General features: G+C 39.7%; 1 protein-coding gene across 1 annotated transcript in view; it reads right to left on the reverse strand.

Moving 5' to 3' along the window:
* Nucleotides 1-4441: 4441 nt before the first annotated feature.
* The window catches only part of hdac11 (histone deacetylase 11), a 46174-nt gene continuing 37952 nt past the window's right edge, over nt 4442-12663 (reverse strand). Inside the window, exon 11 of the mRNA XM_030729858.1 lies at nt 4442-8017. Coding sequence (XP_030585718.1) covers nt 7775-8017 — 243 coding nt within the window. The 3' untranslated portion in view covers nt 4442-7774. The remainder of the gene's footprint in view (nt 8018-12663) is intronic.

Genomic DNA, 12663 nt, shown 5'->3' on the forward strand with positions numbered 1-12663 from the left:
AAACTTACTAGTGTGTTTATTAAAGAATGCAAATCAGCAGCAAAAGCACTTCACACACCTCAGCAAGGATGCCAACACTTCTGCTGCTTACGAGATTCTGGAAGTCTGAAGTGTTGCAAGCGGTTGGTTTAAGCGACTGATGAAGCCCGAGTCAGTTTGAATCTTCTCCAACATCACTCTGATAAATTCAGCTTAAACAGAGACCAGTGGCCCAAAGGTCTACCAACATTTACTCAACGTCTGGCCAATAACCCAGAAAATGAGGCACTTTCATGCAAAATTTGCTCTCAGTTATTTTATGGCTGTGCCAGAAACTCCCTTTGATCTCCAGTTATAAACAGTCATTAGGAGTACTTAGTGAAACTATCTTTGCAGAAGGCTTTGCAGAAGAGGCCCGAAGCACCAAAAACACTTAACAAACCAGGCACTGAATCAATAGCACAGGAACTCTGTGTTCTTTAAAGGATCACGTTTCTCTTTGACTGGCAAGGCTAGAAGATGTGGTTTGGAAAACAGTAAAGGCTGGCAATGTTATTGCAAACTTCCCAATGAGGGATCCGCGTAGGAAATACAGCTCTGAATCTGTTTGCCTGTGAATACATTTTCAATAGACTTTGATCAGATGCAAAGGCAGACCTGACATTATGCAACGCACACCAGTAATTGATGACTTTGTGCAAACACCTGAGCAAACCCCAAAATGACTGCCTGATCAAATTTCCATTTCTATAACATCTCCTCCCTGTTCCGTGGGTTTGGACCATTTACTTTGACAGTGCAGCCAGGGGCATGTGATGTTTCATAGTTACCATTATAAACCATAACCAGAGGTGGGGTGAGCTGTTGTTTTGGGATCAATAAAACCATTTCAAATGAGTGAAGAAGGTGTATGATTGAATATATTTATTTGTTACAGAAAAGTCATGAACTAACCGTCTGCGGAGGCATGGATCTGCAGAAAGTGCTGCACAGGCATCTGAACACAAGAGAAATGTAATACAGAAACTGCTGCTCTGTCCTACATGCAATTTAATGTTCCACTTCCATAATTATGACTCAAATGTTATGTTAACAGTTCTGAATGACTCTGGAGACAGTGCTGCTTTGAGCTAATTGCTAAAATCAATCTGACGATATTCCCGTGCTAATGTTCAGCAGCTTAAAATCCAAAATTGTATCCTGTGCACTAACATTGATATTGCACTAACTTAATATCTACTCATTAAGTGTACCATCATTTAATAAGCTTTTAATGAAATGCAGTAGCATGTTAGCTCACCAGTCACTTCATTAGGTTCAACTGCTGATTAAAAAAGGTCAGAGGAGAATGGCCAGACTGCTTTGAGCTGATAGGAGGACAACAGTAATGGAAGTAACCACATGTTACAACCAAAGTATGCAGAAGACATGACAAACCTTCAATCAGATGAGATACAGCAGCAGAAGCCCACACCGGGTGCCCCTCCTGTCAGCCAAGAACAGGAAAGTGAAAGATTGGAAAAACACTGCCTGGTCTGATTTCTTCTGCAACATTTGGGTGGTAGGGGAGAATTTGGTGTACACAATATTATAATAATATTAAAATAAAAATACATTTAAATACACAAGTGTTTGCCAAACTATGATTTACAAGGTGTGTTACCAGCTTAAAACAACATCACCCGTCTAATTACTTCAGAGTAATCACCATGTTTGACCTCTTTCAGCAAATGAGCTCATTAGTAATGCCAGTTGTTGTATTAATGGCTGCAATTTTAAGTATTATTATACTTATTGGAGTTTTCTGAGGAAAGTGAAACGCAATCATACAGAGTCTGTGGTGTGATGTGGTTATCTGGGATTGTTATAGTAGCATATGTTTGCTCACAGGCAGACAGACATCATTTCATGCAGACCGTGCGCTGGTGTGTTAGGACAAAGAAACCTTGCAGGAAACTTCATTAAACCCGATTCCCTGGCTGGGTGCCTGGCCCCTGGACGGCGTCTTACCTCAGATGAACTGCTTCAGGAGTTCAGCTGGACACGAGCCGAGACAGTCGAGCAGTCCTCGTCTGCGCTGCGTTCGCCTCTCCACATGACCCAACCCAAGTGAGGCATGAACAGCTCCCAATCAGCTGCCCCAGATTAGGTTAGATTAAAAACAACATTACAACAAGTTAACGAAAGCTTTGCTCTGTGTGTTCTACTTTCACATGATGCTGTGCTAATGAGAGTTTTGTGGTTTTTCACAAGAATAAAGGAGCACACCACTGATTTTAACACATGAAGTTCAGTTTACTTGTGACAAGGAAGCCAGTGAAAGAATGAACTTTTGTGTCTCTGGAGGGAAATTTGTATAGTGAAGTTTGAAATAATATCAGCCAGATCCAGTCCTCATCTCGCTATCTCCGCTTTGATTTTGACCTTTTTTTATGAGCCTTTCTAGCAGCACGGCTTTGCTGATGGAAAAGTTGGTTTGTCAGCTGGTCCATCAAGACTATTAGAGGGATTGGGACAGAAATGATGAGGAAGAAAACAATAAGAGCTATTTTAGTCATCTGTTAATCATTTCAGGCATTTTTTAAAATCCCAAAATAGTGAAAACTCTGCAGCTTTTCTTTGTCATACTTTATCAACGTCTTTAAGATTTGGAACCTCCAAACATTAAAGGACCATTAAAGGTCCTTTAAGGTAAAAAAAAAAAACCCAAAAAACCCCAAAACAAAACAACAATAAAAAAAAAAAAACCATATTTATATTACATCATCTTTAATATACAGTCTGTGATTGATATGGGTCATATGGGTCAATGAGAAACATTAAAAAACACTTCGTAGATGTGTATAACCAGGTTCAAATGCATTATATAAGTACACTGTTTACCATCTACTTACACTTTGATTACTACAGAGATTAGGACAGTTGTGGCAACAGCGCTCAAGTCAGCAGGATGTCAGCTACAACCAGTCAATCTTATGCATGTTTTACCCTTTAACAATATAAAATGATAATAATAAAAATACATAAACACACAAGTGTTCACCACATTATGCATTACAAGCTATGTTACTAGCTTTAAACAACATCATCCACCTCGGTACTTTAGAATAATCACCATCATGTAAGACAGACAAACGAGCTCATTAGTCATGCAAATTGTTGTTGTGGTAATTGCTGTGCATTCAAGTTTTATTATACTTACTGGAGTTTCCTGAGGAAATCGTCATATCACGCCATATCATCATCGTGGCTGCATCCATCTTTAATTTACAGGCTATGATTGAATAAAAGACAAATGCAGCTGAGACGGGTTTTCTCCTACAATTTCTTTGACTGTTTAATTTCAATCACACACCTCTTTTTTGATCTTTTACTTTTTTTCATTGTCTAAAATGTCTTAATAACTACTGGATATTGGATTAGTTAAACATTTGGTTAATAACCAAATCTTACTATAATGATAATAGTTTATTCAACATCCACTGTGTTTTGCATGATTTTAAAGTGTGTTTCTGTTTGTTGGTGTTTTCCTTGACCTCTCGGGGCCACCATACTTCCCCCTCTGTTTTCAAGTATCAGTAGTTTTGTGGTGCTGGAAGCATAGGCAATTTAGAAGATAGCTGTAGCTTCAGCAGCTGACATGTTGACAGGCCAGCCCATGGATTTGACCAATCTAATGACCACCAGGGGATGATATCTGCGGTTGCTAAAGTCTTCCTATCCTATAGAAGCCTATAGGAGTATTTGACCTCTGTAAGCACTTCCCTGATGTGCCCGTGGGCTCCGTCACTCATTTTGTGTTATACTGAATTCAAACTTTAAGTTCATTTTGTAAATTTTGGTCATACTAGGTGTCAGAAAGGGATATCATCCAGGAAATGTTCACTGATTACCGATTTGTCATTGAGAAGTGGTAGCCAATAAATGTATGATTTCATAGTCAGACCCGCCCCATCTGTCGTCCAATTTCAAAATAGCAGGATAGCGATGGAGAAAACGCTCATCTTGAGGCTTCAGAATAAGACTTCACACATCAGTGGGTAAGGTCATGGTAGCTAAATCCACTTTTATATTGCCTATGGCTGGGGGAAGCTGAGCTATGCTGAGTCACGAGCAATTTATGCTGCCTATATTGTCTGCTTTTCTATGTACTTGGCCTTCGTTCTTTAGTTATTTGTGTTTTAGATTTGTAGCCTCACGACTAAAACTTAATTACCCCCCCATGTGGTCAGGTTTGAGAGTATAATGAACACCTGCTTTTACATGCCAAATAGTAAACAAAACTATACTAGCAGGATGATTATGACTGTTATATAGGTGTTCATTCAGTGAGTAATGTGCAATTGTGTGACCTCTTTTGCATCGCATGAAGCGGGTCTGTTAAAATGGCCTTATGGAATATTATTGTTTTAATACACGAAACAGAATTCATTCAAAGTTGAAAACATGCAAAAGAAACATATTGGTTATTAAGGGATTTATTTAATGTCATTATGAATGCATAGAAGTAATTTTCAATGTTAGCCATGTCATTTTCAATATGTACACACAACCAAAAACATATGGTACAGCTTTTGAGTGCTATTTTTGGCACATAACATCCAGTTAACTCATAAAACCTGTCTGACACAGAAAGGAGCTGATGAGCTGGGAGCTGGGATGCCATTGTGTATTAAGAACAAGCCTCCATACAGTAAGTAATACTTTGGGAGTCCTAATTAAAGGTAGACTGCGCTAACCCTTTTAGCTGCATTCAAAAGCAGCACGCCAGATCAAAGGCTTTAGCTAATTAGCACTGACACCACTAATATGGCCCGCCTTTCACAGTTTGGTTTGAGTGTTTCCAAACTGCTTCCAGGATAAGTACCCCAACACTGCTTTTCAAAGATGGGCCTTTGAATCCTTTTAATAATCCCAAGTCTGCACTACAGACATAAAGCTTTGCTTTTTGTTTGCTTGTTTGTTTGTTTGTTTTTAATTTTACAGTACAGCTGTAGCAACACAATACAATGAATGTGAAAATTACAGCAGTGCCTGCCAGCTGCCACTTCAGGTCTAGAACATTGAATACAATGACAAAGACAGCCGAGGATGCGGGTCTATGATTGACCACATTCATGGTAACTTTAGCTATTCAGAAGCCAGCATTACCTCTGGGTGCACTATGCAAGTTCCATATGTGTACATGTGCCCATCCCTTTGCAACTTCTTGAGGTTGTTGTCTGGTGTCAGTAACACTACTCACACCCTTAGACATGCTTTCATTGTATGTTATTGGGCCTTAGTTGTCACACAGTTCATAGACAGGAAGCAACGTGCCTTTGAATTCATAGCTATAGTTTTTTTTTGGTGTTAGAAATGGGGAATGATCAAAATTCACTAAAGCTAAATCCAAACTGTACCCCCAAAGAAATGGATGCACTACTGTTATAACAGTAACACAGAGGGACAACCACACATCCACCCTACGACCAATTTAGTAACCAATTAACCTAACGTGTGTCTTTGGACTGTGGGAGGAAACTATTTAGTATTCCAGAAAAATATTTCCTATGTCCCAATATATAGAAGCAAAACCTCCTTTGGTGTTAAAAAGCTACTACTGTGATTTATTAAAGAGGCACAGTGTCAGTTTTGCAGCTGCCTCACTGCATGTGTATTTGTGGAAGTTCCCCTTTCAGAGTGCAAAATTTTGTTGAGGAGTGTATTTAAATCAGTCATACGGGTGTGACCTGCTAAGGTGTTGGGCAGGCAGTTTACCACAAATCACTCTGAATTTAACACACTGAGAAAGGCGCGTCTTATATTGCGCCTAATGCAGCTGTGACAGTTGCCACTCGGAGTGTTTATCAGAATGAGTGCATAACTGGCGTAGGTGGATGGTTTAACGCTGTCAGTGCAGTGCCTAAACTTTTCTTTGTCCTGTAATTTTTTTTACTGAGCCCTGAAAAGTTTCAGGCACAGCTCCACATATTCCTCAGTGATGCCAGTGTTTTGATGAAACTGGGTGGACATTATTAACCAAAAAGTTAAAAACCATTTTTGTAACGCCAACTGATGAAATTTTTTTTTAAAGATGTTTTCACCACAGTGGGGATACCTGGGTGGAGTCCTCATTCACATGATGTTTATGGCCATTTTTCTGTTGATGTTTTCATGCATGTGGCTAGTTAACTAGCTAGTCTAAATAGGTACTGTAGCTAATAGCACACTGGCACCACCAACAACCAGACATCTGGAATGCTTTGTTTTTGCAATTTGGCCAACATAGCTCCATGGCCATTAATAAAGTGCTCACAAAATGTTTTCCATTGATGTATGGTTTTTTTTGCTTTTGGGTACATGGGCAAAAAAAGACAGCACACACACACACACACACACACACACACAAAGAAAATTCTCATCCATGTACATGAAAAAATGCATCACCACAACACCAAAAGCCTTGAAAATGAGACACCCAAAATATTATGAATGATACATGTTTCTACAGCAAACTCTGATCTGGCTTCACCTGCAGCCACCACGGTGACCTGCTTTAACATTTGTAAGGAAGGGTAAGATCAGGATTTCACAGACCAGTGATGAACTAAGACTTTAGTTATTACATGTTTTAGGCAGAGATTCATGATAAAATGGCTTAGTAATCATTACGCACACACATACACCAGCACACAGCTGCACAGAACTCAGCGTGTGTTGGATGATGTCTTTAGTGTCTTTTGGAAGTAGTGATATTGTTTCAGCTGCTGCATTAATCATATTGATCTGACTGTTTTTGTGTCTCCTTTTGCACAGCTTCTGGATGTGTAAACATCATTAGGGTAGCGCTGTGTGCCTAACTATAAACAACCAATCAAATGTGAAAGTCACTGGAAACTTCACTGTACAGGCTTTCTCATTAATCACTGAACATTTTGGGTTTTGGACTTTGATCTACAACACGACAGAAAAACACTGGAACACGTTCACTGAATTTCAGGAGTCTGAAGAGTCGGGGAACTTTGCTTTCACCAGCAGAGAGCTCAGCCAAATGTTTTAGTGTTTCAAATCTTTTCAAATACAGGCACAAATCACTTTAGTACCTGTGATAAACATTAACTGTAAATATTAGAGTGGATTCAAAGCACAAAAACCATCTCAATGAAGACACTACTCATTTAAACACCAGTTTACTACAAGAGATAGAACAGAATTGCAATCAAGAAGGAAATTTGTTATCTTGTCAGTGTTACCCAAAGATTATGTCTCATTATGATAATTACGCTTTTCATGTCAAATTATCTTTATTTTCACCTGAAAAATTATAATGTGAGATGGGACCCAATTAATATACTTGTCTGTGTAAATACAGTACACCGCACCTTATTATAGCATGTTTCACAAATTAAATGTTTTGCATCTCCTGAGATTAAAGATGATCTCTATCCAACATGCTGCCCCGATTACACATCACACATAAAACTCATTACTCTCCTACTGATTAAAAATTTAAAGGCTATTTTTGTAGCATAAGAGAGCTGTAGCTGTGATAACACTGTTGTTTAAAGATAGCTTTTCTCCCCTTTGAATGATGATTCCCTTTGAGTATTCGTAAACGTAAAGATAACAAGTGTGAAAGTTTTACCAAAGCTTATGAATATTTATGTTGCACATGTGCAAACTTCTTGTTATAAATCTAAAATTAGACGAGTGTTGCACATTACAACAGCTGTCACACAGTTAGAGCACATGATAAAGTTACTTAGTGCTTTAAAGTCACATGTGTGAGTGTTAGCTCCAGGCTTAATGCTCCTCACACGGCTGTGGATGTGGATCCAGCTGATGCAGGGCTGCACATCATGTGGGTCACCAGAGACGATGATCCCTCTCCCTCAACAGCCTCACCTCCTATCAGACCCTGCCGGTGCAAGTTCAGGATGGAGTCGGCGATTATGCGGGCTGTTTTCTTCTGATATCCTCCAGATGTCACCATAAGTATGGGGATGCCCCGACGCTTCGCAGCCCTGAACACGATCTCGTCTCTCTTTATAATCCCCTGGCAGAGAAGAAGAGAGTTACGCTGACAGTGTGTCCATGCTTTCAGACGCTACCTTCTCTGAATTCTGTGAAGCTGCTGGCTGGATTTTCAATCTAGACTCCCTTTCTCCCGAGAGAACCGGAAGACCTGAAGTGGCCTGACTGATATACATGCTAACATGAAAAGACGTACAGCTGTGATTAAAACTACACGTGGATTTTTTTTTCTTTTGTTATTGGTGATAATCTTCCACTTTGTTTTTGCCTATTTCATCGATAGTCTTGCAAAGGCTATTTAACTACCAAGACTTTAAACATTAATGATTAATTTTACAAGATGGCAAACTTCTGAAACCTATGAAAAAAGGTGTTTAGATGAAGGTCAAAAGGATGATGAGTTTCCCAGAGCCTGATTTGTAGAATACTGAAGCATATGGAGCGAAGTCTGTGAGCTACACTGCTAAAACTAGTCGCTCATCTGCCTTCACACGCATATGAACTTGAGTGACATCCCATTCTTAATCCATAGGGTTTAATATGATGTCGGCCCACCCTTTGCAGCTATAACAGCTTCAACTCTTCTGGGAAGGCTTTCCACAAGGTTTAGGCGTGTTTATGGGAATTTTGCGATTCTTCCAGAAGCGCATTTGTGAGGTCAGACACTGATGTTGGACAAGAAGGCCTGGCTCACAGTCTCCACTCTAATTCATCCCAAAAGTGTCCTACTGGGTTGAGGTCAGGCTTACCAGGCTGATTCATCGGAATGCCAGATGGAAAAACGTGATTCATCACCCCAGAGAACACGTCTCCACAGCTCTAGAGTCTGGTGGACTTGTTGCACAGGCGGCATCCTATCACGGTACCACGCTGGAATTCACTGAGCTCCTGAGAGCGACCCATTCTTTCACAAATGTTTGTAGAAGCAGTCTGCATGCCTACATGCTTGGTTTTACATACCTGTGGCCAGGGAAGCGATTGGAACACCTGAATTCAGTGATTTGGATGAGAAAGTGAATACTTTTAGAAATATAGTGTAGTTCAGTCACGCAATTCGAGAAGCACTGTCATTCACACGCCTCACTCTCCTCACATCATATACTAAATGCACTCATCCAATTTGGAGTTGTATTTAAGCTGCAAAACCTACCTTTGCTGCTGCTTTGTATTGCTGGTGTTTTAACCATCCTAGCACCAACCTGTAGCTCCTGAGTGATATTTGCTCATCACTTCCCAATTTCTGTCTGTGTCATATTTGCAGGGAGCGATAAACCTAGACATCAAACTCAAATTCTATTGCACAGCTGTAATAAATTAGTCATTCCAAATGTGACTTGTCTGACTTATATTCCCATAAAAATGGCCGTGCAAGACAAATGTGCAATGAATAGCATGATATGGACACACTGAGCAGGTAATCTGTTGAACACTGTAGCTAGAATTGCCTGCCAATTCAGTGCTGACTGGCAAAGGTTCTGTTTCAGCACTGAATATGTCCTGCTGCCTGAAAGAATTTGGACTAAAAGCCCGATCTGCAGTGATCGAGCCTCACAGCAAAATGTGTCAAAAGACATGATCATGGAGCATAATGTGTGGACTAAAAACAACTGGGCCAAAGTTCCTTTAAGTGATGACAGCAAGTTTAATTTGGTTGAGTCAGAGGGAGTCATGATATCCGTAGTCAAACTGGGAAAAAACTCACCCAAAGAGTGAAAGGAAATTGGTTTGTTTGGAGGAAGAAGCTATATTTGGCAGGGTCAACTAGGACTTGGCAATTATATTTCAATAACCAATTCCAATAACAATTTTGGCCTCCAGTAATTATGAAAACAAAATAAATGTGATAAATTGATTACTTTGTTGCACTCACTTTCACTACAATGCTTTTGTTTTGGTGGTTGTCGATTTAATGAATAATTCTGTTAAATATTCAAGATTACAATTACTGACCAGAATAATCTTGATTATGGTTTTGCCATAATTGAGGTACCCAACGAGGGACATTTATTAGAACTTCTTTCAGCAACAAACTGTTCTTACCCTAATATCAGCTTCTAATCAGTCAGTATTATTTATGCAAAACAGTGCATCTCATTGATAGAACACGTTATTGAAGCTGATAAAACTGATCCTGATCTGCACCCAACCCAGAATCTCTGGGAAATCACCAAGGACAAAGTTATCGCTAAGAAACTCACTACAGTGGGTTACTGAGCTGTGGAACAGCTCGGGAAGGAGTGGAATAGGATCAAAAGTAATGTCCTGTGGGTGCAGATATGCTAAAGTCATTCAAAACAAGAACCTCTACAATTACTCCAAACCTTTGAAAGCTATAACAATCAAAAATGTCATTTTCTAAGTTGTTTTCCTGCTACAGTGACTCCTGTTCTCATTGTGATCAATGCATTTTACACAGAATAAAAGTTTTATCTGAATGGGCCCCGTTGGCCAAACAGCCCTACATCCACCCCTAATATCCCTTCACATTTTGACTAATGTAGGTCACCTATGAGAAAAAAAAAAATAAATCAAGTATTTATAAATCTTCCTGTACCTTACAGAATGGGAGGGTACTGAAAGCACACATGCCTGTCTGTGAAGGGATTCAAACAGTGAACAGTTTGTGTTAACATTCTCATTTATTACGGGGTATTTTGTAAAACAGTGAGTGATCTGGAACATTATTAAGCATGGCAGAAACACATGTTCAACCAGAACATCAAATAACAATTATTAAAGCTGCACTGCACTTTTTTAAAAGACAGTTACCAGCAAAAAACCTAAAAAAAAAACAAATTAGCTCTGCATGCAGAATTTGTTAGTGTGCCACCACAACACAGTCTGCACATTTTACCTTATTTGCTCCAATTATTTTCTGGGATTCACAGGATCACTGGCAGGAAATCTCTGCTCACAGTAAGCAATAAATTCTAATTTGTCTCATTTAGATCAACTCTCAATTTTAAATTTTCTGATAAATTAGTTTCATGAAGTTACACTTGGCCTGACCCAGCTGAGCCCGTCAGTTATGGACATTTTTCCCTGTTGTTATAGGAGTGCAGATTCAACATTAGACACAAATGGCCCAGATTTTATATGACTAAACACATTATATTTTAACACAAATGAGTAGCTGCATTGCACCAGGCCGATTGGTAGTGACTGACTTGGAACATTATGCACAGATTTAAATCAGACACAAAATTAAAAACCAGGACACAGAGTCTAACATAAAACATAGTAGCAAACAGTTCTCAAAACTACTGAACAAGCCGTGGATCAGGGGCATATCATTTTTTCACAAACTGATAGTTCACAAAGTTAAAGCAAATACAGAAAAACAAAATGACCAAAAGGAAGCAAACAGATGTTGAAGCCTCCAGCAAACAAAAAAACAAAGTCTTCCTAGAAAGAAAAGAAACACTAAGCTACATGTGAACCAAACTACTTCTGGCATGCACATCAGAGTCCAGTGGCCAAATGGCAAGGAGCACTTGGTGATGATGATACTTTATTGATCCCACAATGGGGAAATTACAGTTAGCAGTGTGTGTGTGTGTGTGTGTGTGTGTGTGTGTGTGTGTGTGTGTGTGTGTGTGTGTGTGTGTGAGTGAGAGAGAGAGAGAGAGAGAGAGAGAGAGAGAGAGAGCTCTTTTTCGAGAAGAAGCCAAAAGGTCAGTGAATGTAACAAGCTGCTGATATCCTGATGTCAGACAGGTCAACCCTAAAGGTCCAGAGCCAAGGGGCAACTTCCAAGAGCAGAAAAATGAGGCCGACATAGAAATGGTAAAAACTGCAGTTTTTGCCACACACATCCTAGAACCAGCCTCTAGAACTTGAGGCTGGTTCTAGAAGGGAGTCAATCCCCATAGATGTCCAACTTTCCAGCATTAAAAGGCATATTTACAGTCTGGTACAAAAAACAAACCTGTTTTGGCCTCTATGGATAGTTACCCCCTCACACAACCCCCGAGTGGGCTAAATGTTTTTACAACTCACCCACCTGGATACCTGAATTAGAGGTATGCCTACACTGATTGAAAGACACAGACAGCTAGAGATAACTGGTTTCTGCTAGGCCTCACCCACTGCTTAGAGCAATTACACTGTGCGTGTGTGTGCGTGTGTGTGTGTGCGTACGTGCTGTCGGTGCCTCTTGGAGCATTATGAATGGATTATCTGACTGGCAGAATTTTTGAATGCAGCTGCTAACCAAACTAGCTAATGTTAGTGGATAAATTCACACTCCACCCTTTCATTCATACAATGTAACTTCTTCCTTCAAAAAACAAAATGCTGGCAGCCAAAACACTACCTCCACAGCTTCAAATTGTGGAGCTCAAAACCAATGGGTGATGTCACAGTGGCTACATTCATCTCTTATAGTGTCTGTGATCGGAGCTCATTTTGTGGTGAGAGAGGAACATACTCAATATGTGTAAGATGTGTGTAGTACCAGACACAGTAAACAAAAATCTGAGAAACTAAAACTGTTAATACTGCTTTGCTTCATTTTATTTTGCTTCATAATACAGTTCATTTACTTAGGCTACGTTCACACTGCAGCCTGAAGTGACCCAAATCCGATTTTTTCGCCCTCATGCGACCTGTATCCGATCTTTTCATGCCAGTCTGAACAACACAGATCGGATTTTTTCAAATGCGACC

This window comes from Archocentrus centrarchus, chromosome 5 (genome assembly GCF_007364275.1).
Source record: "Archocentrus centrarchus isolate MPI-CPG fArcCen1 chromosome 5, fArcCen1, whole genome shotgun sequence".
Classification (NCBI taxonomy): domain Eukaryota; kingdom Metazoa; phylum Chordata; class Actinopteri; order Cichliformes; family Cichlidae; genus Archocentrus; species Archocentrus centrarchus.